We start from the raw sequence: 26737 nt of genomic DNA, 5'->3' as shown, positions 1-26737 counted from the left end.
CAAAGGGCAAGCAGAGGCAACAGAACCATCAAGGCCATAAAGGTGAAAAAAAAAGAAAAACTATATAAAAGGAGCTTTTGGAAACGAGTGAGTACCTAGGTAATGTAGGCCCAGTGGGGATAACACAAACACCACAGTGAAAGGATTCCTGGGCTCCATCATAGAGGGAGATTAGTGATAAATGTAATCATCCGTATCTGCATATTTGCACTTCTTTAAATCTTGCTCTAAACACACATATTGTTTTTAAACAGTGATTCAAATTTAGTGACTGTTATAGTGTGTTTGTCAACAGAATACTTTTATAGAAAAGATATAATGAAGTAGGAGTGTGTTAATGTCATTCTCACAGCTTTGCACACTGACGTACAGTAAGACATCTGACCTTCTGGTCTTACCTCTCTCCAAGGGGAGGCAGAGAAGCTAAGGAAAGGAGAATTTATGATGGAGCCTTGCAAACCCAAACCTACCAAAGAAATTTACAGATCATAACTGCTCTTCACTGACTCCTGTTCACGAACACTGTGTTCCCCAGGATTTAGAACATACTCTCCTAAAAAGGATAGCGTCCTTAAGTCAAGTCTTCAGACATGCCTCTACAGGATAAAATCACATTTGTGAGAACAAAACCTGGGATGGCTCGTAATCTTCAAATAATAGAATCAGAAGATGCATATTCAGCACAGCTTAAGACTCCAGATGTTCCCAGTTTAGGTGCTACACATAGATGGATGCAGGAGCACTTCCTCCAACTAGGGACATCCAAGTGCACTCAGAAAAAAAAAAAAAAAATGTGTGGCAGAGTGGCACTGAGGACTGAAAACGTTTTCTATGCATTGGCATTTTTCAAAATCCTGAGCCCCTGTTCTTACATATAGAAGCCCAACAATGAAGGATTATCAGACACTTGGCTAGTGACTCAGAGAGAAACGAACAATAAAGGATTACCCTGTGAAGGTCTCTGAGCCTTCCCCCACCCCCACCCTGCCTGTGCAACCAGAGGGTCTGAATGGAGAAAGCACCTACTTATGGCCAACCAGCATAATGGCCTAATTCAGAAAAATTACAATGAGATTACGCTTCCTGTGTTTCTGCCCTTCCTCAGTTGGCTTCCACCTCACGTACCTGCCCCTTTAATGGGCCATGCGCCCCAGCACCTTCTCTTTAGGCTGAGGACAGACTCTGCTTCTAGAGCCTCCTGAGCCTCTACTGAGTGAACATACTAGGGACACAACAGATGAAGAAAAACCATGATTTAATTAGCCTTTAGCTGACACTCTGCCCAGGTTGTCATCACCATCAGGTCGGAAAACCAGCACTACCACTCTCCAGAGACAGAGAGTGTACTAAACAGATGCTGGCTTCTCTGCGCCAGTTCGAGAGTCTGACAGCCTAACATAAACCCCAGGATAGGAATTCTGGATATAATTTGTTTCTTGTGTGATGATTCACTGTAGACATCAAAAATTGCCACCACATCCCCCATCTGATCGTATTTGTTGATTGAGAGACTCCATGAAGACAAAGGGCTACTTTGAATACAGTAATTCTTTTAAATTAGTCTGTATATGATTTAATCATAGTGACATCTATTTGTAGGATATATATGTGCAGAAAATAACCTATTCTACAGAAAAACAGATGGAACTGTATAGATTTACACACCCTTTGTGTTAGGTTAAGAGTCAGCCAACTATGGCCCATGTTCCCTTCTACAAGGGATGATGGGGAACATTAACATCTAAGCTAAATGAAGCCAAATGTTATTTCCTGATAAAAATAAAAAATTTCCACTGTTTTCAACAGTAGACCTATATCATTCCCCAGCCCCCGGCCGCCCCAAAGAACTGTACTCAATTACTACTAGTATATCTTAAATTTCATCAATAATGTTGTGGAAATTGTTTTATAAGTTCCTATATAAAATATCTATGTAGTATCCTCCATTTTGCCTCTTGGCCCAAAGTACCTATGTCGCCCTTCACAGAAAAAGTTTGCCGACCACTGTGTTTGATCCCAAACCCCCAGGGAACCACATCCCACAGGTTAGGGGCAGCTGCTCCAGCAACTCGCACTACCTGGGGACAGCTGACAAAGAAGTCAGGAGGCTGGATGTGCCTGGGACAGGCTTTCCCATGGGAAGGTGCAGGGCAGGTGGGGTGGGGGGACGTTACATAGCCATTATTTGGCCATCAGAACCCACCAATTAGTTGCTAATATTGTAAAAGATTTACCTTGCTCCTGTCTGGATTTTTTAGCTAAATATGTTTTCAGAAGGAAGAAAAACAATCACACAGTTGTTCTGTGATTTTTAAGGGCTTTCTGGCTACCCATTGCAGTCTGGAAACAAGAGTCCTGAGCGCACAGAATCTTCTCTGGCTCAGCTTTTGAACCGTGTTATTTGTAAACCTGCTAAGCCCTACAGGAAAAAGAACGCGGCAACACATCAAGAGCAGGTGGTCAGTGGCTCTTCAGGCTAAGCTCTCCCAATCTTGGATTTCTTTTTGTTTTCAGATCCATCCAGTAGCACAGCAGTGCAGAGCTGTTGTCCCAAGGTGTTCTTGGGCTCCCCTGTCCAGGCAAACCTACTCACTGACCTTCTTTGCACAATCAGGATTGCTGTTCCACATCCAGCCCCCACCACCCGCAGAGCCTCTTCCCACGCCCACTCATGCCACCTTGCCCTACCACAGCCCACAGTCTCTGTAATTGATTTCTCTTCCTTTCTAGCTTAACCCAGAGCCACCCCCACAAACCTCCAATAACCAGGTCCCTGTGGGTCACAGGAGATGCTTAAGTTGTGTGACAGCTTAATTAGATCACTTTTTGATGACAGCCAGGCTGGCTGCTGTGGTGGAGCATGGGTGAGACTTAAGTCCTTAGAGAAAGGTGATACAAAATGTTCTCTTATAAACAGTTGTGCAATAATTGTATGACCTCTGTCCTTCAGGAGGAGAAAGGCCTTCATCTCTTCCCCCCATGGCTTCATCTCTGCACACGAATGATGTGTGCAAAGACTTTACAGGCTGCTATGCATAAGTGTGCCTCTTCAAAATTAAATATAATTCATTTCTCTGAATAGGTAATACAGGCACATAATTCAAACTTCAAACATTACAAAAGGTTATACAGTGATAAATCAGTCTCCCTCCCAACCCTGTCCCCAAGCCTTAAGGGTAGCATTTTATTTATGCCACTAGCCTGTGCTGTCTGACCTTGCCCCAGTGCTTCCAATTATGAAACACTGGATTGTTTGCATGTGACATTATTGGTTTTTTAATGGGCCTTTTATTTCAGATGGCTGAGTAAGAATGGGATTCAAGAAATACACAACTGTGCATTCAATGGAACCCAACTAGATGAGCTGTAAGTAGCCCTGACTATTCTTCCAGGCTATTTAGAGGGAAATGGCTCGTAGAACAGCAATGTTTATGTGACTTTGTGTTTCCCTTCTTCTTTCCTCAACTCCATCCTCAGGAATCTAAGTGATAATAATAATTTGGAAGAACTGCCTAACGATGTTTTCCAGGGAGCCTCTGGACCAGTCATTCTGTGAGTAGCATCCCCCATTACCACATGCAAGAGATATGCACGTGTAAATTAGAAGTCAACTTTCTCCAATTCAGAAATATTTCAAGAAGGGCTGGCAATTAAGGTCAATTTTTACCTGTGTCACCTGCAAAGACTTATAGGAATAATTTTGGGCTGATCCACATTCTAAACTTTCAATAAAATAACAACAGCATTTAACGAACATTTAGCAAGTCCCAGACAGTGTTTTAAAAGCTTAAGATGCATTTTCTAACTTAATCCTAATAACAACCTCTGTGGTAAGAGCTACTATTATTCCCATTTTAGATAAGGAAACACTGGCTTACCTAGCGATGTTAACTAACTCAACCAAGGGGCAAACTTTAGAGCACAAATTTAGCAGCAAACTGGTCTGACTCAGTGCAGACTCTTAACCACACTCTGCTAGATAGCTCTTCTCTGGAAGAGAAAGCATAATTCTCCTTTCTTACTCTCAATGTCCAGGAGTTTCCCTCAACCCAATGAGATACATATACACATTAATTTTTGGATCCTCTTTGCCTCAATTCCAGATATTTTGAGATACATTCAGTGCCTCATAGCCCTGCACCAGCACCTCTCCTCCTATTGCTGCTTCCCCATCTCCATCTCTCCCTCCGCAAGTGACTTTCCCCTATTCTCTTCTCATCTGCCCCTACCCATCCAAGGGTCATTCTAACGCCCACGTCTTCCTGACAACCGCAGCCCACAGTGAATTTGTCCTATGACTCCCACGGCCTTACTGTATGCAGGGACCCAAATCTGCAAGAGCTTTTCAAAACTGTGTTTTCCTGGGCTCTAAGCAAAACCCCCTACACCAAGACCTATTGAATAAGACCTACTACTGACAAATGTACTTCAGGAAGAAGAAAGGAACCCAGAAGGAGTCAGATGCAACAAGAAACAGTGAGCAAAGAAATAGACGAACAAATGAATAAATCTACTGATGTACTAGATGAATCTTATGGAGCCTGCCTCAGGTCAGTTCAGGCATTTGGGAAGCTCTGATCTGCATCTCTCATTTGGTAATCAGTATAAGCTACCATGTGTGGTTACCTATCTATTCACCTACTTACCATCTATCAACATCACTTTTATTTTCACCAAAAAGCTTATATTCTCCTTCAGGCTAGAACCTGTGTATCTGTAGAACTAGACCCTGTAGGGTGGAACAGAAACTCCTAAAATGGTTATTATTGATGATAGAGGGTGTGTTGTGACATGAGATTCTGCCTCCTTGGGAAAAAAAAAAAAAGTTCGAAGATTATTCCAGTATGCCTAGGTTGGGTTAGGAAATATAAGCAAAAAGGAAGTGTGAGCATGATTAAAGCAGAGGTACTAGAGCAGACTACCTGGGTAATACAGAATTGTACATCCGAAATCTATTAACTTTACTAACAATTGTCTCCCCAATAAACTTTAATTTAAAAACGAAACAAACAACAACAAAAAAAACCAGTTCCTTCACCTCTCTAAGCTTTGGTTTCCTCACCTAAAAAATGGCAAGAACAATAATACCTATTTCCTAATATTGGTCGAAGTTTAATAATATTGTGTGTGTGTGTGTGTGTGTGTGTGTGTGTGTGTTCACTCATTGAACAGATGGATTTTAAGCACCAGCCCTGTGCTACTCACTATATATAATGCAGGAAACAAAAGAAAGTTTCTCCACACAGAAAGCTTATACACGCATAGTGGGGAATCAGACAATAACTAAACATGCAATTTATCAGGTCGTGATGTGTGCTCTTAAGTACCGAGAAGGACAAGGGCATAACAAATGGAAAGTGCCAGGCACCGTCCATGTGCTCTAATAGACAAAGTACTTAACACGTGTAATGCTTAATGTTTCCTGTTCTTAGAGTACTCAGGAGACAAATGGACTTAGAGAAAGTGCTTTTGATATCTTCGATCACCAGAATAGCAGTTTGTCAATTTCACTTAGCTAAATGTCTGAAGAGTTTTGCATGTTCCTAAATAGGCATCTTTATCTGTTATGGCAGCACATACCTGTGACGGGGTAGGTTTCCACACGTGACCTGTTCCAAGCACACTATTAAGTCATAGTACCTTAACTACTGTCTGTTACCAAGAATGTTCAACTCGGACAGGATAACCAACTAGCTCATTATCAAGCTGAGGAAACCAGATCTAGAAATGGGAAGTGACAAAGTTCACATTGCCATTGTAACCCACAGAGCTTGGACCAGAAACTTGGTCTCTTGGACCAGAAGCTAGGTCTCCTGCCTCACATTCCATGTATTCCCACCATCTCATGTTACCTAACATATGTAAATGTCGGCTCAAACATCTAAAAGTTTTTCAGTAAAGCCCTCTGCCATTGGCTATGAACTAAAATAGAGAGGGAAATAATTATAGACTGGGAGTCTAAATATCAGACTGGGAGTCTGATATTTATAAATATTAGAGTAAGAAGTACAACTTGGTTGTTATATAGTAGTCATGGGGATGTAGGGTACAGCATATGGTTTATAGTCAATAATATTGTAATAACTATGTATGGTGTCAGATGGGAACTAGATCTATCAAAGTGATAGACAGAAGGGGGGTTGGGGCAAGGGAGAAAAAGGCGAAGGGATTAAGAAACACAAATTGGTAATTACAAAATAGTCATGGGGACGTAAAGTACAGGGAACATAATAATATGGTAATAGCCACGAGATACGATCAAACAATATGGTGAATGTTTAAATTTTAAAAATTTATTACAGTAAAAACGCATTGCCATTAACCCCCCTCAAAACACTCTGCATCACTTCGAACACACTTATCCCATCGTTCTTGCCACTTTCTGAAGCAGTTCTGGAAGTCCTCTTTAGTGAGTGTCTTCAGTTGCACTGACATGGCTGCCTCAATGTCCTGAATCAATTCAAAATGTTTTCCTTTCATGGTCATTTTGACTTTGGGGAAGAGCCAGAAGACAGAAGGTACCAGATCCAGTGAAAACAGTGGATGAGGACACACCGTGATTTTCTTTTTACAGAAATCGCCATGTACCAGAAGCGATGTGTGACATGGAGCGTTGTCATGATAGAGGGTGAAGTAAAGACACTCACGAAAGAGGACTTCCAGAACTGCTTCCGAAAGTGGCAAGAACGATGGGATAAGTGTGTTCGAAGCAAGGAAGCAGGGGGAGGGGGGTATTTTGAGGAGGATTAATGTCAGTAAGTCTTTTACTGTAATAATTTCTTTTTTATTTAAACATTCACTCATATGTACAGTGCCAAGTGGGTACTAGTCAGGGGGATCACTTCATAAATTATATAAATATCTAACCACTATGCTGTACACCTGAAACAAATATAAAATAATATTGAATGTCAACTCTAATTGAAAAATTAAAAGGGGGGGGGAGATACAGAAAAATAAGAGGTTCAAAGTCCCAGATATAAAACAAATAAGTCATGGGGATGTAATATACAGCATAGGAAATACAGTCAATAATATTGTGATAGCCTGGTACAATGTCAGACGACTGCTGGCCTTATCATGGTGATCACTTCTTTAGCATGGGGAATATAATCAATAATATGGCAATAACTCTGTATAGTGCCAGGTAGGTACTGTTGAATAACTATGGTGTATACCTGAAAGTAATACAATATGTTAGCTATATTTTAATAAAAATCTTAAAAATAAAAAAAAGAACACCAGTAAATGACATATGCATAAACACGCAGCAAAGAATAATGTCTCCTGTGGTTATATAAGCAGATCCCAGTCCGAGTCACGATATACGCAATAAACCCATCAGAAGGCCTAATAGAAAACACAAGCCTGAATTCCCCAGCTGCCCTGCCACGAATGCCGCAAAGAAGAGGGATGTCACCATCACACACAGTTCTGCAGGGTCCTCGAGTTACAGGCCCATTTTTCACCCCTTTTCCCACAGGAATGTACCTAGCCAGAATAAAACAAAATTTACAGAAAATCCAAAGGAATTATAAAGTACTTGCCATGACCTAAAAGGGTAGAAAGTGGTAATACATTCCTACATCTTTTCATCTCAATGCATGAGGATATATGTGCAAGATGCTGATCAAAAAACCCAGCCTGTAGAAATTGCTATTCACCTTCTCCTCCCCTTAGAGGAAAGAAGATTGATCACCTTAACATCAAGCTTCCCTTTCCGGGGCTTTCACATTGGTCCACAGAGGACTTTCCAGACTTTACATGCTGACCTGGGATTCTATGGCCTACCCTACCTCCTATTTCTGCAATGTGATGCACCACCGCAAGCTAAATGCTACCTGAGAGCTGCTTGGCTAGGTGTGTGCAGAAGACTAGCCCACCCCAGACGCTGTGGTAGGAGGAGTGAGCACAGACTGCTCAGTGCACTGCAGATGCGGCTCGGTTGCTGCTCATATTCCCCTCCCCCCAAGTGAGGCTGTATGTGGATATTTGCATGCAGGAGGTTTCCTGGGAAGTGCTTGATGGAAGCCGACTAAGCGGGAAGTTGAATTGCAATGCATTTGCAACAGCAGCTTCAGCTGATCCCACAGGGAGCTGTGGAGTAAAGATGGCTCTTCGAAGTTGTACTGAATTAAGGCAAGGGGCCAGGCTTCTTCGTGAACAGTCACTGAGTACAGGCTGTCCCTGGGGAGGAGCCAAATGTTGGATAAGTCAGGGCAATTCCCAGAGTACGACTCAGCTATGAGCCCCCTCAGTAGTAATGGTTCCCAACTGTCCTCAAGCAGTGTTTCTAAATTCAATCCTACATCAAAATCATCCAGCATGCTGGTAACAAACCCTAGAGAGCTGATGCCCCGCGCCGAGTTTCTGATTCAGCAGGTGGGGCTGAGAACCTGCATCTCTAACAATGTCCCAGGTGAAGTTGACGTTGCTAGTCCAGAAAACCCACTGAGAACCACTGCCCCAGCACCAATGCTGGGAATAGAGAAGCCTCTCCCTGTTCTCCTGAATATCTCCTCCATGAGCTACCTGTGGTGAGTCTTCCTCCCCGACAAGCCCAGTCCTTTGTCCCCAGTAGATATATGCAAGGGATTCTAGGGAAGTTAAGGAGAGGGCACCCAAGCCAATAGTAACTCCCTTTCTGAAAACAAAAATTTTAGTTGAGTGAAAAACGGGGGCCCTCTGAACACCTGAGGGTGTGAGGGTGAGATGTTCCATCGCAAAGAGAAATTGATGCAGAGAAAGCCAGGGGCACACAGACATGCTCCATCAAGTTCCAGAGGAGCAGCCTAGCATCCTGATTTTCACCTCATAAGCCTTGACCTTGAACATCAGTGGCCATCTGAGTTTTCACCTGATATTCTGAACTCATTCAAGTTTTTGTTTTTTATTAAGCAATCGAGCCATTGCTGTTTCCTTAGAAAACAGTTTCCTGTGGGAAAAATTTAATGCATTGCCTTTGCAAGCTGGAGCCAGTACAATCATATTCTGAGAGTTTATCAAATTGATTTGGCTATAGCTCAGATTCATTTGATAGTTGAGACTCAAACACTGAGTTATTTGTATAAGAATGATTCTCTTCCATTACCAGTGTACCCACAGTCCTATAGATAGTAAATTGCCTTTTTATTCCGCCTGGGATCATGAAAGAGAGGTCTTCTAACCATCTGTCAGTGTACTATACACCAGAAATGTGCTCTCACTTATGGAAATGATTGACCTGTAATAACATCTTTGCTGGGAAAAATAGAAATTGTTCAAATCAAATTTGTGGCACCGACTGTAGCACACTTTATTAAATGGGGCACAGAGCACAATTTAACTCCTGCCTCTCCTGACTCAGCATCTTATTACTGACTGCTGTCTCTGTTTCTACTTTGTATCTCAAAATCAAATATCCTAACAATGTTGAAACAGTTGAGAATTACTAAATCTCTTCAGCAGCAGCCATCATCCATGATGTCTCCTGTTGGTACTTTTCAGGATTTAAATTCTCAAAACCAGTCACTGCCAGAATATAGCATGTGCTGAAATGTTAACCCAAGTGACATCTAGGAAAGACTGCAGTCATTTGAACAGCCTGAAAGACAAGGATTAGAAACATCAGCCCATGACTACCCCTACCCCCTTGTCCAGCCCACCAGCCTCAGGAATGTCAGTCATAAAGCAGACACCCCCAACTATTCACTGAGCATATTAGGTCTTACATGTTATACATTTAGTAGATGTTGATTGAGCGCCTACTATGTGTCTGGTACTATGCTAGGCGTAAGGGATAGAGAGATTTAATAAGACTGGAAAGTGCTTTTACAAAAGAATTAAAATCTAATATTAGATTTCCAGGTTATGTGGAAGGAGCATAGCCAGGGAAGGAGCGGGGTGGGGGTGGGGGGATTGGAGAGGAAGTGTGTCAGGGGAACAGAGGGCAAAAATGAGAATATTTGCAGTTAAAACACACTGAACAGTATCCCCTTATCTCATCTTTGTCCCTGCTGATACAAATTTTTATGGATTTTCCTTAATCCATTGAGGATACCAGAGTGACATTTTTCTGCCACTACAAAATTTGGAAGTCTTGAGAGGTTTCATGTTTGCTCACTCCAGCAAGTATCCAGTAAGCTGTAAGTAAACATTTCCACAAACATTTTTATTTCCCTATCACCCAGGATCCACTTTTACTCAAGACGTTTGCCTTAGTGAAGTCTAAGTGACTGCATCTCTTTCCTACCAAGCAGTCCCTCCTTTCAACATCTATCAGCAGAAGATCGGGGTCCCAGGACATCGACAAGATGTCTCAGTCCCACAGCAGCAAAGCCACGTAGTGAGAGTGATATATTTTGTAGCTGTGAGAAGAATGCCAAAATGCAAGCTGGCTCCAGAACACTGAGCAGACAGAAAGGCATCAAAGCTTCCCAAGCAGACTTCCCAGTTGAACAGTGAGGCATCCGATTATGTTCAGGTCAACCCACCCAACACATTACCCTGCTTATTCTCTAAAATATGTCTATCTCCGTGTCAACTTCGTACAGTGTTGCTCCTTTCTTTGGTGCCTTTGATACTCTCAGTCACATATAATTGCCTGCTGCAGAAACAGCGTTTTGCTGAGCTCCCTTTAAATCCACTTTTCCTCTCTCAGTTTGCCTGTGTGCCTCCCTCTCCCTTTAGAATTCCTCCCATGTAAGACTTGCTCCAGCCTCTCATTTTTATTATGATGCTGAGGCACCTCTGCTAATCAGACAACTGTCTACTGAGTGGATATCAAGAGCCCAGCCCAGCGCCAGATAGGATGCAGAACACAAAAATATCTTAATAATCCCTGCTTTTAGAGCATCTGAAACCTGGCTAAGGAAACAAAACAAATATACATGAAAAGTCAGATAATAAGAAACAATGGAAGAGCTAACACAAGGTATAAGATTCTTTGTAATCGCTAGAGGTGAGAAGATATTATAGTTGGCTGGGGTGATCTATTTCCTTTCCCAATCCTTCTTCAGTGTCACTCCGCAGCGTTATCTTCAAACAAAACAATTTTGTTGGTGCTTACTACACTGTTGAGAATGCAAAGAGCCCTCTGCCCTCAAAGAGAGATAAAATGCAAATACAAAGAGCTAGTATATAAAAGCAAAAGATAGTAAGTGGTGAGAGAGGCAGGAATTATACAGAATATAATGTTTCTGTGCTCTTCATGGCTTTGAAGGAAGCTACCACTATAACTGTCACAAAGGATGGAGATGATGGAATCACAGAGACTTCACTGGGAGTCCACTTTGGTTCTCTGTTGCAGTATCAGAACTACCCTACAACTTAATGGCTTAAAACTATCATTCCCTTTTTCTCACAGATTTGTGTTTCAGAAATCTAGGTGGCTTGTCACTGATCCACATGATGTCAGCTCAGGTTGCTGGGTCTGAAGACCTACTTCCTTGTTGTCCCCTTCACTCACATATTTGATGTATCTGTTCTCCTTGGTATCTTCACACACACACATTATCTCATCGTCTAGGATCTCTACACATGGCTTCGACTTTTCCCAGTATGGTGTTCTCAGGGTATTCAGAGTTCTTTCATGGCAACTTAGGGCTCTATAAGACCAAGACGGAAGCTGCCGGTGCTCTTAAAGAAAAGGTCCAGAACTGGTATTGCTACACTTTATGTTCTTTTATAGTCCAAAGAAATCACAGTTCAGCCTAGATTCAAGGGAAGGGCAAATAAATCCTCTATGGGATGAGTAAAGAATTTGCAGTCATTCTTGAATCCACCAGCAAGTGTAACAGATAATAGGACGGCCCTGCATAGAATATATAAAAGTGTCTATTTTTGGAAATCTTCAATTAATGGGATATTTTTATATTCTAAACTGAAGGGAAGAAGGCATAACTAAGAAAAGAATAGTCTTCTGTTTTGTATTGCTTGCTCTTAAAAATATGAAAAATATTCCTAACAGTTAATGATTGTCCCAGTTTAAATTGTTCCGGGAGAACTTTTTTATGCTTTCATCTCGTTTCTTGGCGGGAGCCTTGAACTGTTTTAGATAAAACAGGCAGTCTTTGCTCCCTTTCACATTTGTGGAAAAAAGAGCAGCACAAATGCCAGATGAAACAAGAACTTGGTCACAGAGACCAAACTGAGTGTCAATGGCAGAACTGGCCAGAGGAGCAACTGTCTGAAAAGAGAAACTAGAAAGATTTCCTAGAGCAGAGAAGAAAGTTAAGAGGCTCTGGAATAATGGAAAGTATGTGTGGAGAGCCAGCCAGGAAAGCTGGATCATTCAGCAGCAGAGCCAAGACTTACCACAAGCACAAAGTTTCATGGATTAGATGAGTTCTGAAGAATGATAATACACAAGGGAGAACTAGAAAAGAAACCTTGGAACACCTGAACTTTTACCCCATCGTAATAGCATTGAGTGTTGTGAGAAGTAGCTGAATTCCACATATATGCGGCAGGTAAAGTCAAGATACTTTACTAAGGGTTTGCAGAAAGGTAAGAGAGAAAGAGAGAAATCAAGATGACGTCAGAGTTTTTTCATAAACAACTGGAAAAGCTATAGGTGGAACAGGTTTTCAGGGAAAATTGGGAGCTCAGTTTTTAATATCAAAAGCTTGACTTGCCTATTACACATCCAAGCACAGATTATAAGGAGTCAGTTGAACATAAGAATCTAGAGTTCAGGAGAGAAGAGCAACCTAGAGATAAAAATTGGGGGCCACCAGATGAAACTTCTGAAGAGTTAGGAGGCAAATACTACCAGATATAAAGAAAGCTACCAGGAAGATACAAAAGTTCTAAATTTCTATGTACCTAAAAAATTGTCATCAAAAATAAATAAAGCAAAAATTGAAAAAAAGTAGTAATATACAAATCCAAAATCATAGTTGGAGATTTTAATGCACTTCTCTCAGTAGTGATAGAACACGAAAGCAAAACAATTAGTAGGCATACAGAAGTATTTGAACAATGGTATTGACAAATTTGATCTCCTTGGCATCTAACAAGAAGGCCAAGGCATCTAACAAAAATGAAATATATATAGGTATTACATAAAGGTAATCATTAGCTCTGAAAATTTTAATTTGCCTACCTATCAAGCAGGGGCTTGGCAGTGCAGAGAGTAGCAATGGTAGGTAAACAATATTAATTTTAGGGGCAAGTGAGGATGTGGTCTTACTGGAACACAAGAACTGGGGCAACTGTTAGAAGCTGGATTCTCAGCAGATCTGTCTAATGACAGCTGTAGTCATAGGTGTTGCCTGAGGCAGAGGGGGAAGGAGAAACACCCTAACTTTACTCTTCCTCCTACCTGCCAATCTCCCACCAGCACCATCTGAAAGCTGACTGACAAGGTGGTACCTGGGAAATGGAACCTGAGGAGACCATCCTTTCTGAAGTACAGAATAAAGCATGGAGAAGGGCACAGAATGGACGTGAGAGAAACCAGGAAATGACTGACATAATATCCAGCACTTTGTACTTCACCAGAAGGGCAATGGGGAATCACTTTGGAGTTTGGAGTTTTAAGCAGGAAGTCACAGTCTGACTGGCATTTTTAAAATATCACCCAATCTGCAATGTAAAGATTGCATTGAAGAAGAGAGAGAGATGGTCATGATGGTTAATTGTATGTGTCAACTTGACTGGCCCCTGGAATGCCCATGTACCTAGTTAAACATTATTTCCGGTGTGTCTCTGAAAATGTTTCCAGAAGTGATTAGCATTCAAATTAGTAGACTGAGTAAAGAAGATTTACTGTCCGTAATGTAGATGGGCAACATTCAATCATCTGAGGTCCTGAATTGAACAAAAAGGCAGAAGAAGGGCAAATGTGCTTCCTTTCTTCTTAATCTGGGACATCATCTTCTCCTGGCCTCAGACATTGGAGCTCCTGGTTCTCGAAACCTTCAGACTCTGGGACTTAGACCAGTGGCCTCCCTGGTCCTTAGGCCTTCAGACTCAGACTGAATTATACCATCAGCTTTCCTGGTTCCCCAGCTTGCTGATGGCATGCTAAGCCTCCATAATCACATGAGCCAATACCCATAATAAATCTCCTCTTAGGTATCTCTGTATATCCTATTGGTTTTGTTTCTCTGAAGAATCTTGACTACTACACTGGTCATGAGGCTATTGCCTTTGTCTGGGCAGAGATTATGGTGACCTAGAGTAAAGTTGTGGCAGAGGAGTGAAAAAGTTAGGCTTTTGTGGACAAAAAAACTGATTCCAAGTGAGGGAGAAGAAGAAGTCAAGGACGATGCCCAGTTTGTCATCTTGAACAACAGGAGGCAGTGGAGGTGTCATTTGCTGAGATGAGAAAAACCAAAAGAGGAACACATTTATGAGGAAGATAATACATTCAGCTTTAATATTTGCAAGTCATCAAAATTGTGGGGCCTGATGGACAACTGATTATCTGGGCCTGGGCTCAGAAGCAGGCTCTGAACTGGGATATATATTCAGAAGCCATTGGCACACACCTGGTATCTGAAACCAACAGGTGAGACCACTGGGAAGATTATGTACAGTCAGAAAGAAGCCTAAGTCTGAAGAAACTCCAGTATTTAAAGGAGAAAGGAGAAAGAAAACAAAATCAGGAAGAAGTCAAAGAAGATCTCAGAAGAAATTAAAGAGAATACGATAGCCAGAAAGAGTGTCTCAGAAAGGAGGAGTGTTGTATGTGTGAAATAGAATTGAGAAATCAAGAAGGTTAGAACTAAGATGTGATCTTAGTGAGTACTGTTTCTCTGGAGTTGGGAAGAAACTGGGTTGGATTGTGAGATGAGAAAGTAGTGACATCGAGTATGGACAATTACATATAAGAAGTTTGATTGGGAAGGGAAGTGACAAACAGGGCAGCAGTTAGGGGTGGGTTTCATTGGACAATAGGAAGCATTATAAAATTTTTAACAAGAGGATGCATGATATAATGAATACAAGGTTTTGAGAATATAATTTTCACCAGACTACAAGAACGTATGGGGTAATAAATATATATTCACACTTCAAAGTTTCATTGCTCTGAGTGCCCACTGCTTTGACTTAAAGAAAATGTAAACATTAGAAGATTCTCCTTCCCCAAGTATATCCAAGGGACCCCAAGGGTGACTCCATCCTGATCATCACTTGCTACCAGCCCCACCAGAAGCATGAGCTCATGGCCAACATGCTGGCGCCAACAGGTCTAAGCTGATACCATTAAAATCCCCTTGCTCCCACCAGCTGTTCTTGGTTGTTTTGAGGATTGCAGCTGCTGTAAGTGCTGCCAGAAAGGCACCCATGTCACTGGTGTTGCTGCCAGAAAGGATGGGACTTCAGAGCCCTTCAAGGACAGGTCACTGGCTAAAGTATTCATTTATCCTGTTTCCATCTATATCTCTGATGATTTGCCAAGAAAGAGCTTCTCCTAAAAGCAAGAACAACCGTGTGTGTGTGTGTGTGTGTGTGTGTGTGTGTGTGTGTGTGTGTGTATGTGTGTGTGTGTGTGTGTGTGTAATGTACACTGATAATAGCTGCCAGTCATGAAGCACTATTTGTGGCCAGGAAGTTCTCTATGTACCTAACTTATTTAATTCTCACAACAACCCTCTGAGGTAGGTATGATTATTTTACAGCTGAGTAAATTGAAACATGGAGAAGTGACAGAGCTTGACCGAGGACACAAATCTAATAGGTAGAGGGGCAGGGTACCTATGCAGGTAAGTCTGGCCACGGATACCGTGCTCATAACCACTGCTCTGTCGCCGCTTTGACTTTGTGCTGAGGGTACTTCCACTACCTGCCAGACTCCTCTCCCCCTTATGGTGGGTTCTATCCTCACCCTTTTCTAAAAGTTGGCCACAGATTCCACCCCAGCTCTTCAGAAATATTTTTATAGTTGTTTTTTATGGTGGGGAGGAAATGATCTGAATTCCTTGGTCCTGTGGAAACTAGTGCATAATCTATTCTACAGATAGATTGTAGAAAGAGAGATGGAGACAGTTAAGCCCCAAATCAGCCAGGATGTGAGCAGATCCAGGATTCAAAGTGGCCTGTTACCTAAGTCCGCCTACCACGAACATAATGGCCGGGGCTCTTACTGAACCAGATTTCCTGTGAGCCAAACATTGATCTGACTGAGGTGTATTGGATGCATTAGAGTCTCCTTCTTTACCCATGTAAGAGTATCACTACTTTGTCTGCTGTTTTTCCTACTAATGGAGAACATTTTAGACCCATGGTAATCAGGTTATGTTTACTTTTTCTCCTTATAGAGATATTTCAAGAACGAGGATCCATTCCCTGCCTAGCCATGGCTTAGAAAATCTTAAGAAGCTGTGGGCTAGGTCAACTTACAACTTAAAAAAGCTTCCCAGTCTGGAAAATTTTGCTGCACTCATGGAGGCCAGCCTCACCTACCCCAGCCACTGCTGCGCCTTTGCAAACTGGAGACGGCGAATGTGAGTCTTCTCATGTCGACCCCTTGAGCCCCACCTGGGAATTTCTCCAGTGCAAAACTTGGCCCACAACTGCATATCTGTGGCATGAAGAGAATCCGCTGGCAGAGAGACATACCTGACAAAAGCCTTCAGGCATGTTCTAGATCAAAGCTTTGGGATTATGGAGGGTTTGTAATTTCTTTAAAAATGAGCTCACAGGAGAGGGATACCCACATTTGGTAGGCCACCTACCAAATATTAAATGAGATCATATGAAAAACACCAAACATAGTGCCTGACTCACAGCTGATGATTAAAACATATTTGTTTCCTTTTTCATCTTTACCAATATAGATTTATCCTTCGAGTCCCAAACTCTGCACCATATAAATGTCCCAGGGGCCATAAGAGTCAACTTCAGAGAGGAGAAGCATAAACACCATACCAGAGACTGGTGCACACATCCACAGTACATCCCAACCACTTAAACCTTTCTAACCCATCTTCGGATCTGAGCACTGCACAGGGAGGATCAAGTAGAACAGAGGTTCACTTTGGCTTTCAAGGTTTTCAGGTTCAAAGAAGCCCAGATTAAAGAGGGGAATCCAAACAGAGCCCAGTTCTAGTAGGTAACTGGTTACAAAGTCGAGGTAATCACAGACACGGTCTGGAGAGGGTGGAAAAGCAGTACTTTGGAGCTTGCACATGTTCCAGACAGTCAAAGGATCCATTGGAGATAGAATTTATGGGGTATCAGGAGTTCTCAAAGCTCTCACCCTCCCTGAACTGATACAAATCCACACCATGCAGGGCACTCAATCAGATGATGCCTTGTCACCACTCTCATGCAGTAGCCCAGCACTAATACATTGATATTATTTCATTTTGACGCAGTCTCCTATATTACTCAATCTTTAACATACATTGACCTGCTCGTGTAGGCATATCCCCAGCTCAAAAGCAAAATAAAACAAAAACAAAATGTACTTTGAAATGGTTTCAAAGTAACTAGGAGTTCACACTCAGATCTGCTTACTTGAAAGATTTACAGAAAAGGGGTTACTTTTCAGAATTGCATGCATCACTGGGAAACTGTCCAGAATTGGACACTCCTCTAGATTAGCTCACGGGCCCGGGAATTTCTTCCTGATGACCAAAATTCTCAAGACCTTGTGCTGAGGCGGAAGGCTCGCCTCTTTTATACTCTATACAACAATTACTCCAGCCAGGACAAAGAGTACACCAATTCACTGCCAAAACCCTGGAACTGGATACCCCTCCGGAGAAATCTCAAAGGAAATTAAGATCATTATAAGAGCTGCACATGGTGTACTGTCTGGCCCAGAGCCAACACACCACAGAAATATATTATCTTACTGTGTTGTTCTAACTCCTCTGGTCTTACTACCCTCTGTAGATGTAGCCTCAGGGCTCTCCTAACCAGAAATCTCCAGGTCTGCCTTATATTGTCCCATGACTTGAAACCTTCCCTGATCCCTCCAGGCCACCTGGCACTCACCCTCTCTAGGTCCTTATGGTCAGTTACCATCAGGACCTGTCAGGTGCAGCAAAGGAGAGGCCCATGCCTCTTCTAAGAAGACATGCGAAAAACTAAAATTATAATTGTATTTTACAAATTTACATACACAAACATGCACAAAAAATAGTTACGCTATTCAGAAAATATTCACAGGATTTTTTAAATGGTGTCATTTCGCTGTATACCATAGGCGTGGTCTGGTAATGAGATTCAAATTTAAAGTTGTATCATGAAATTGCTCATCCAATCATCATTTGGAAATAATACCCAAAGTGTAAATATTAGGCCCCCATGACTGTGAGATTTTGGACTACGGCCCTCCTGGCCTCTCACCGAAAAAGCTTGTTCACCACACCCCCTCATTTGTCATTGAACCACTTATTTCTTTGTCATAGCTCTACAGTCAGCTTGCATTGTTATTTTGGTTGTTTTATAATGTAATGTTTCTCATACTTAGGCCTTTTCTTCACAGCTAGATTTTAAACTGAGGCACCATGGGAAATGTGTCTAAATATCCACACAAGGTCTAGCCCCCAGCATGAACTCAACCGTAACCACCACCCTCAGGCTTCATTTGGCTAATACTGGTAGCGGGCTGACCACCAGGCACTGCAATACTCTGCACCTTTATCTCAATTAATTCTCACAGAGGCAATAGTGGTATTTTTATTCCCTTCTCACAAGAGGCAGAAACTGAGCTCAGAGACAGGCAATGACTTGATCAACACCAACCAGACTCAGATCCAGACCCTCGGGTCTGCGGGTCCCCAAAGCTCAGGCTCTGGGTCACTCCACTGTGTACGTCCCAAGTATCTGTTCATTGATTTATTGGGATCCAAGACAACCACCTTCTAAAGGACCCTAAACTAACTTCCCAACTCTTTAGGATACTTAGGATTGGCCAAGGTACTACAGGGACAACACTTTATTTCCCTAGTTTTCTTTTTTCTTTCTATTATTTTCTCAGAGACATTGTTTACCTTTTCCCACTCATGTCATTGGGTCACTTCTGTTTCAGGAAAGGAAAGCATCAGTATACAAAATATTGGTAGTGGTATCAACAATAGGAATCTTCACAGAAGCCAACAAAAGCCTGGGGAAAAGACAGCTGTCTCTAGATGCTTAAGTCAGATTTGTCCCAGTAAATGGAACTGCAATCTGAGGTACCAGGTCACTTAAGTTCTGTTTCTAGATAGGGTTTATAAGTCAGGAATCCAGTGACAGGGTTTAGGAGTCAGGATTAGATTAAGAACCACAGAGTGATTCTCTTGTCCTTCCTATGCCCATCTCTGAGCTCACCTCACCTTTCTTGGAAGACCTCTGACTAAACCAAAAGATTTTCTGTGCATTTTCAATTACATGGATGTTCATTGTTTAGCCCCTTTAGTACAACCCATGACTGATGTGAGAGGACCTATCATTCTCTAAAACAAAAGATGACACATTCTCCAGTAAAAAAAAAGAAAGAAAGAAAGAGACAGAGAGAGAGAGAGAGAGAGAGAGAGAGAGAGAAACAGAAAAGACAGTACCTTGGGCCAAGAGAAAATAACTTCCTGGCAATTCAATTCATTTCCTGGAGGAAGGAAAGGGAGGAAAGGTTTCTCCCTAATAAACCCTTCTCATGGAGGTTGATGGGGAAAGTTCAGTCCATACAGGTTGGGACACCTGGCCAGCACTCATCCTTTTAATATCAAATGGCAATCAAACGGCATCTTTACCTCCTCTGCTCCCTCAGCCACTCTCTCCTTCTTATGAGGGATCTCTGAAGAGTTTAACACTCACTTCCCTGCTCCCATATAGGATTATGTTAAGGTTTGAGAGAAATGCAGTCACTTAACATTGCTGGGAGCTGACCCCCAAGGGAGGGGGAGAGGGAGGTGTGTGTGTTTGAGAGAGAGAGAGAGAGAGAGAGAGAGAGAGAGAGAGAGAGAGAACTTTTTTTCATCCAAAATGAGACCCAGTGTGAAACATCCCCATTTCTTTGAAGCCTTTCCTTCAAAATAGAACTATTACCCTCTCTGTGTCTACATGCGTTATTCGCCTGTCTGGGTAGAAGATTTATCATCTGGCTATCATTCAAATCCCTTCTGAAAGTGCCTCTATTCTGTTGACAAGGCCTCTTGTACCTGTGGGTTTAAGGGGAAACCCAAGACAGAAAAATGACCCCAAGAAAATCCAGCTTCCCAGGAGACAATTTACAGTCCCGGAATAAATTAGGCCCCCTTGCAACCCACGTTTGCTCTTTCAGGTACTCACTAAGGAACTTTTTAATATGAGAGAGGCAGGCTTACCCTGTAGACAAATCCATGCCTGAGGCCTACTGTGGCCCCTGAAAAGTGAGATAATAAAGAATAGAATCCTCAGTAACATTTCAAGCAAATTAGCAGACCTCCCAGTAGCCTAAGCACCAAAGAGCCAGGGACAGGGGCTGGCTGGGAAATAGCTCCAGACTCTGATCTTCCAATTTATGTAGATGTAAGAAGCAAGTAAGTTCTCAGTTGAGTCAGAAAACTGTCCAGATCTTTCAGAGACTTGAGTACAGAGTAGAGGAATGGGGATAGATTCTTACTTGGACATATTAAGAGATGGGGGAGGGAAAAGGTGGAGTTGGTATCAGGTCTGTAAATTATTTGCACTTAACAGCAAAGGCTTAGCCAGTCCCAGGCGCCTTCCTCCCCACATTCAGGTTGTGGCCAGATGGTTTCTCCAGTGGGCCAATCCAACTCTAGGAATTTATACACGAGTTGTTCTGTTCATTTACAGTAAGCAGCATTAACCCTTGAGCTTAACCTTGAGGGCAGACAAACTGGTAGAAGGGAAAAACAATGTCAGGAAGAAACCCTATCATTTCTACCCTGTGCAAAGACAGTGATATATCTGCCATTCTGATTCTTTTATTCCCCTTTGTGTTTTTCTAGCTCTGAGCATCATCCAATTTGCAACAAATCTATTTTAAAGCAAGAGGTGGCTATGACTCAGGCTGGAGGTCAGAGAGTCTCTTTGGCAGAAGACGACGAATTCAGTTACTCCAGAGGACTTGACATGATGTACAGTGAACTTGACTATGACTTATGCAATGAAGTGGTCGATGTGACCTGCTCCCCTAAGCCTGATGCATTCAATCCATGTGAAGACATCATGGGATATGACCTTCTCAGAATCCTGATATGGTTTATTAGCATACTGGCCATCACAGGGAACGTCACGGTGCTGGTGATTCTGACCACCAGCCAGTACAAACTCACAGTCCCTCGGTTCCTGATGTGCAACCTGGCCTTCGCCGACCTCTGCATTGGAATCTACCTGCTGCTCATAGCATCTGTGGATATCCACACCAAGAGCCAGTACCACAACTACGCCATCGACTGGCAGACTGGAGCAGGCTGTGATGCCGCCGGCTTTTTCACTGTCTTCGCCAGTGAGCTCTCAGTCTACACGCTGACAGCCATCACGCTGGAAAGGTGGCATACCATCACCCATGCCATGCAGCTGGATTGCAAGGTGCAGCTCCGTCATGCTGCCACTGTCATGCTGGTCGGCTGGGTCTTTGCCTTTGCAGTCGCCCTCTTCCCCGTCTTTGGCATCAGCACCTACATGAAGGTGAGCATCTGCCTGCCCATGGATATTGACAGCCCCTCGTCTCAGCTGTATGTTATGTCTCTCCTTGTCCTCAACGTGCTGGCCTTTGTGGTCATCTGTGGCTGCTACACTCACATCTACCTCACCGTGAAGAACCCCAACATCGCGTCCTCCTCGAGGGACACCAGAATCACCAAGCGTATGGCCGTGCTCATCTTTACCGACTTCCTCTGCATGGCACCCATCTCCTTCTTCGCCATCTCAGCCTCCCTCAAGGTGCCCCTCATCACTGTGTCCAAGTCCAAGATCCTCCTGGTCCTGTTCTACCCCATCAATTCCTGTGCCAATCCCTTCCTCTACGCCATCCTCACCAAGAACTTCCGCAGGGATTTCTTCATTCTCCTGAGCAAGTGTGGCTATTACAAAATGCAAGCCCAGACGTACAGGACAGAAACCTCATCCATGGCCCACAACCACCATCCAAGGAATGGCCACTGCCCTCCAGCTTCCAGGATTACTAATGGTTCCAATTACACACTTGTCCCTCTGAGCCATGTAGCCCAGCACTAAAACACAGTGTGCAAATGTATCCCAGTTTTGAATGATAATTAAGTCTCGCCTTTGAAAACTATGCCATGGCATAGCTGACAGAGTGCGTCCACATACTTCATCTAAATTAATTTTTCTAGTATGCCTGTAAGGTAAATTGGTGAGCAACTATTAACCCCATGTGATAGATTAGGAAGCTAAAGTATTAACAACAGCATTAATAATTAAAATAATGCAATACTACATCACATTTCTTTTATACTTTATAATGTTCACAGTGCTTTTGTTCAGATAACCTCAACTGATCCCTATGGAAAACCTATTAAATAGATAGAACAGGAGTTATTCTGGGAGTTTCACAGATGAGGAAACCAAGACTCAAAAGGTTAAGTGTCTTGTTCAAAATTGCTTGGCTTTAAGAGGCAGAGCCAGGATTATGTGTTCTTAATCCCAGAGCAGTTTCAAGAGAAGTAGCACAGCATTCGTTCATTCATTCATTCATTCATTCATTCAACAAATATTTATTGAGCACCTATGTGATGACTTTGTAATGTGTCAATTTGAATAGGCTGAACTACATTTCCCAGAATTCCCTTTCATATGTTTCCTGTTAGGATGGACCACAGGGAAGATTCTTGGGACAACACAAGAGCAAAAGAAAGCTGCAGCCATTTAGTCATTCATTCACTTTATTGCTGATCTGCTGATTCCAGCTCATTGCTATGAAGCAGCAGCTGGGCCTGTAATTGCTCCACATTCCCCGTATCCGCCTTCAGTTTCCCTGTCTCCTGGGCCAGGTATAGGTATTTAGCTCCACGATGAGAAAATTCAGCTTCTGCAGAATTCATTTATTCCCAAGGTGAGAGGGAACAAGAAGGGAAACGGGAGTCAGTTTGACCTCATGGGGTTCCATCTCTTGCTTAACCAACCCCAGATTGTATACACTAATTCCCTGTAATAAATATTTACCACATATATACCTATGTGCATGCATGCATGACTGGTTCTGCTATTTTGGTTGAATCCTATCTGAGAGAAGATACAACCTAGTCTACTGCATGCACATGGATTGCAATGTTCAGAACATACCAGCTTTGGAATCAGAGCTGAGATTTTATTCTGACTCCATGATAAGCCAGAACTCCACCTCTCTAGACTCGCATTCTTCTGTAAATTGGGAGTTGGTTATAATCCCTAGCTATTGGGCTTATTGGAAGAATTGGCTAAGAAAATGGGTATACAGTGCCTGGTGATGGAACTGGCTTCTCCCAGACCAATGCCTGCACTGCACTCGTGCCTCATTCTTCGGACCCTTGCTCTAGAACTCATTCCATTACCCCATATTGTTCCTGATAACTAGAGTGCCCATATCTATTTTCACAAGTGATCCCATCTGGATAACAAACAGAAACCACAAATCCTCACCACGCACTGTGCCGTGACCAGCCCACAAAGCTGAGTCTCCTTTCACAACATCCTCTTCCCAACATTCAAAAGTTGGTCCCAAAGGCATTAACAAGGAAGTACTCATAGGGTTAGAAGGAGAAAGAAATCATCTCTGCCTGTGTGACTTGGAACCATCGTTATCTATTAGGAGCATCAAGTGAAAAACCATCCTTGGAAACAGTCTAGAGCTGTGCTGTTCAATACAGTAGCCATGAGCCACATGTGGCTATTGAGTACTTGAATGATGGCTAGCCTGAATGGAGATGGGCTGTAAGTGTAAAAGATACACTGGATTTAAAATATTTAGTGCAAAGAAAAAAACAAGGATGTACAGTATCTCAATCATTTGAATATTGTTTACATAGTAGGACAATCGTGTTTTGGACTTACTGAGGTGACTATATTTAAAAATTAATTTCACCTATTTCTTTTTACATTTTTTAACGTGGCTACTAGAACACTTAATACTATACTTGTGGGCCCTGTTTGTGGCTAGTGTTATATTTCTACTGGAGAGCGCTAGGTCAGAGTCGTATGAAAATGAAGGGCTTTAATTTAGCATTTTCCTCCTTGGTCCCCACACCAGTTTGCCACACTATTGGGCTGTCCCAGTCCATCTTCAGTCATTTTTCTTCTTTTTGTGGGCAGAGGGGATGTATTGTGGAATTTGGACTCAACAGCAAGTAGCAACTAAATTAAAAATAAAATACAGTATTAATTATTTCACAGTGTAGCTGTTTAAGACACACTGGTTTAACAGATAGTGGTTCTGAGAGGAAAGAATATGTTCAAAGATAAATGCACACCAAGAGAAACTCAGAAGTGGTCCGTCACTCTGTCACTATCACACTTCCTGGTAAAAGAGGAATAGTTTTCTCAAATAAGCAAACTTATTTATAGGTAGCTAAATCCAGTATTTCTAAACCCTGTAGACAAGTCTTGAGAGAAAAACACTTCCTACATTTCCTGTTTTTAAATAAAACCATTGAAAACCAGTGTATCAATCACTCTCCCCTCTAAAAAGTTATTCTACAGGTAACATCTCTAGGTTGCACCTCCCAGAGTGGTGCTTCCGTACCAGAGTGGTGGCCCAGATGAAAAAAAAAAAAAAGAAAGAAAGAAAGAAACAAAAACCAAGATATACAACAAAAATAAATTTCAAAATGTTATCCCAAATTGTTGTTTTTCTAAAACTTTTATTTCCAATCTCAAACACCACTAAGAGAGCCAATATCTTCCAGAGATTTCTGAAAGTACCCATGTCTCCAGAGGTCATATTCAAAATATTAACAGCTGGTACAGCCCAAGTACTGATCTCTCAGAATGGACCTGGCTGTGGACGATCTATTTGGCCATGCTGGTGCCAACTGGGCAAATGCCAGCCCTGCATGTTTCCCCCCCAACCCCAACCTCAACCTGGACCTGGTCACATGTCTCTTTCCTCAAACTTTCACCCACCTCCTTCAGTCCCATCCTGGCCAACCTCTCATATGGCCTCCCTCCACTCCCCCTTTCCTCCAGATTCTCCTTCTCTGAATCCCAAGAAGCAGTCAGACAATATAGAGTACTCCTCAGAGGGGTCAGAGCAAAGAGACTGAATGAGTAAATCCAGAAGCTTTTAGGGAGCAGGGTGAAACAATGAACTCAGTACACAGATTAACAAATCAGTTTTTGCTTGCCACATACAGAAGCAGTAATGACAGGGTAGAAACTAGGCACTGGAGACGGTATTTCACTACCAGGTTCTGTGTGTTAAACATGGGGAACCATTCAGACCTTGTTTCTGAAAGGAATATATGGAGAGAGGAATAAAACAAGAGGAAAGGCTTTTCTGTATTTGTCACACCAAGGTGTGACAGATTTTACCAGTGACATTCTGCCTTATTTAGGCCAGCATTGTATAGCACTCATTGGAAGATCCAAATCAAACCACTGAAACTTTTTGTTGTTGTTAATTCTAGTGTGATGACCACAAGCTTTGGGTTCATAAAGTATTTTATTTTATTAGGAAAATTTATAAAGACAAGCAAGGACTAAATTTTCAGCTTCTGGATAATAATGAGCATTCGAGAAGACAAATATATAGGATGTTTTGTCTGTTTAACATATAACAACATTAAAGAAACTAATGAAAAGCACAAAATAAAGCCAACCATGAGGTTATGCTTGCTTATTCTCATCAAATGCTTTCAGCTGCAAGAAGCAGAAGCTCCAACTGAAAATGGCTGAAATAAGAGGGCCAATTACAAGAGATGATCCAGACTTAGATGAAAAGCTCAATGGTCTCAAGGACCCAGGACTTTCCCATGTTTTTGCCCTGCCATCCTTGGAGTGTTCAGCCGTGATTCCCTCATAGTGGTGGCAAGATTGCTGTAGCAGTTCCAGCTGCCACATGTAAGCCTCACCAAATCCAGAAACAAAGAGGGAAGTTCTTTATTTCCATGCATCTCTCTTTTCAAAGGGAAAAGAAAAATTTCCTCCCCAAACCCTCAGCAAATATTCCTTCCTATCCATTATCCAACATTACTACTCTGGCTGCAAGAGAGGTAGCAAAATGAACCTCTGCCATATTTAGCCTCTGCAGGTGAAGGACAGCTCTGTCAGCCAGGAAGGTGCAAGGGGGAGCTGCAGGGAGAGAAATGTTGGGTAAGCAATCTCATCCTCCAACCTGAATACACCCAAATCCTCTTCCAGGGGCTGAAACCCGTGGGGTTCGAGGTCAGGGTGCATTCGCCACCTCCACACCTCACATTTCATGTACTCATCTCTCTTTCCTCTCCCCCTCTACCTATACCCTGCAGTCCAGCTCGTCTTCCCCATGTTAGTCTGCTCTCTTCCTCGCTGGAACAAACTCTGGAAGTTGCTTAGATCTGAAGACGACTGCTGGAGTCAGACACCAACCAAGAAATGCCCTATATGAGGCAAGATATGGAAAAAGAGAAGAGACCAAAGGAAAAAAGAAATAACAAATAAAAGAAATGCACTAGGATAGAAAAATGGGAGACATGAGAAGAGAGAGAGAAGGCAGACCAACTAAAGAAAGGAGCGATGTGGAAGGGGGCCAAGCCCTCATTGTGCCTCTCTGGGCTGCTACTGGCCCAGCTCAGTCTTAAAACCCTTTCAACATGTTGCAGAGTTCAACTTAAAACTGGACTCAGTCTTAGACACCAGAAGAAAGGCTCACTGGTCATCCCATGATGTTCTGGACGTT

General features: G+C 42.4%; 1 protein-coding gene across 1 annotated transcript in view; it reads left to right on the top strand.

Moving 5' to 3' along the window:
- FSHR (follicle stimulating hormone receptor) overlaps window positions 1-22243 on the top strand; it is a 157434-nt gene extending 135191 nt beyond the window's left edge. Inside the window, exons 7-10 of the mRNA XM_019719102.2 lie at window positions 3298-3366; window positions 3478-3552; window positions 16248-16433; window positions 20871-22243. Coding sequence (XP_019574661.2) covers window positions 3298-3366; window positions 3478-3552; window positions 16248-16433; window positions 20871-22101 — 1561 coding nt within the window. The 3' untranslated portion in view covers window positions 22102-22243. The remainder of the gene's footprint in view (window positions 1-3297; window positions 3367-3477; window positions 3553-16247; window positions 16434-20870) is intronic.
- Window positions 22244-26737: the final 4494 nt, after the last annotated feature.

The sequence above is a fragment of the Rhinolophus sinicus genome, linkage group LG05, assembly GCF_036562045.2.
Source record: "Rhinolophus sinicus isolate RSC01 linkage group LG05, ASM3656204v1, whole genome shotgun sequence".
Classification (NCBI taxonomy): Eukaryota; Metazoa; Chordata; class Mammalia; order Chiroptera; family Rhinolophidae; genus Rhinolophus; species Rhinolophus sinicus.
This window is presented reverse-complemented; position numbering and strand designations above follow the sequence as displayed.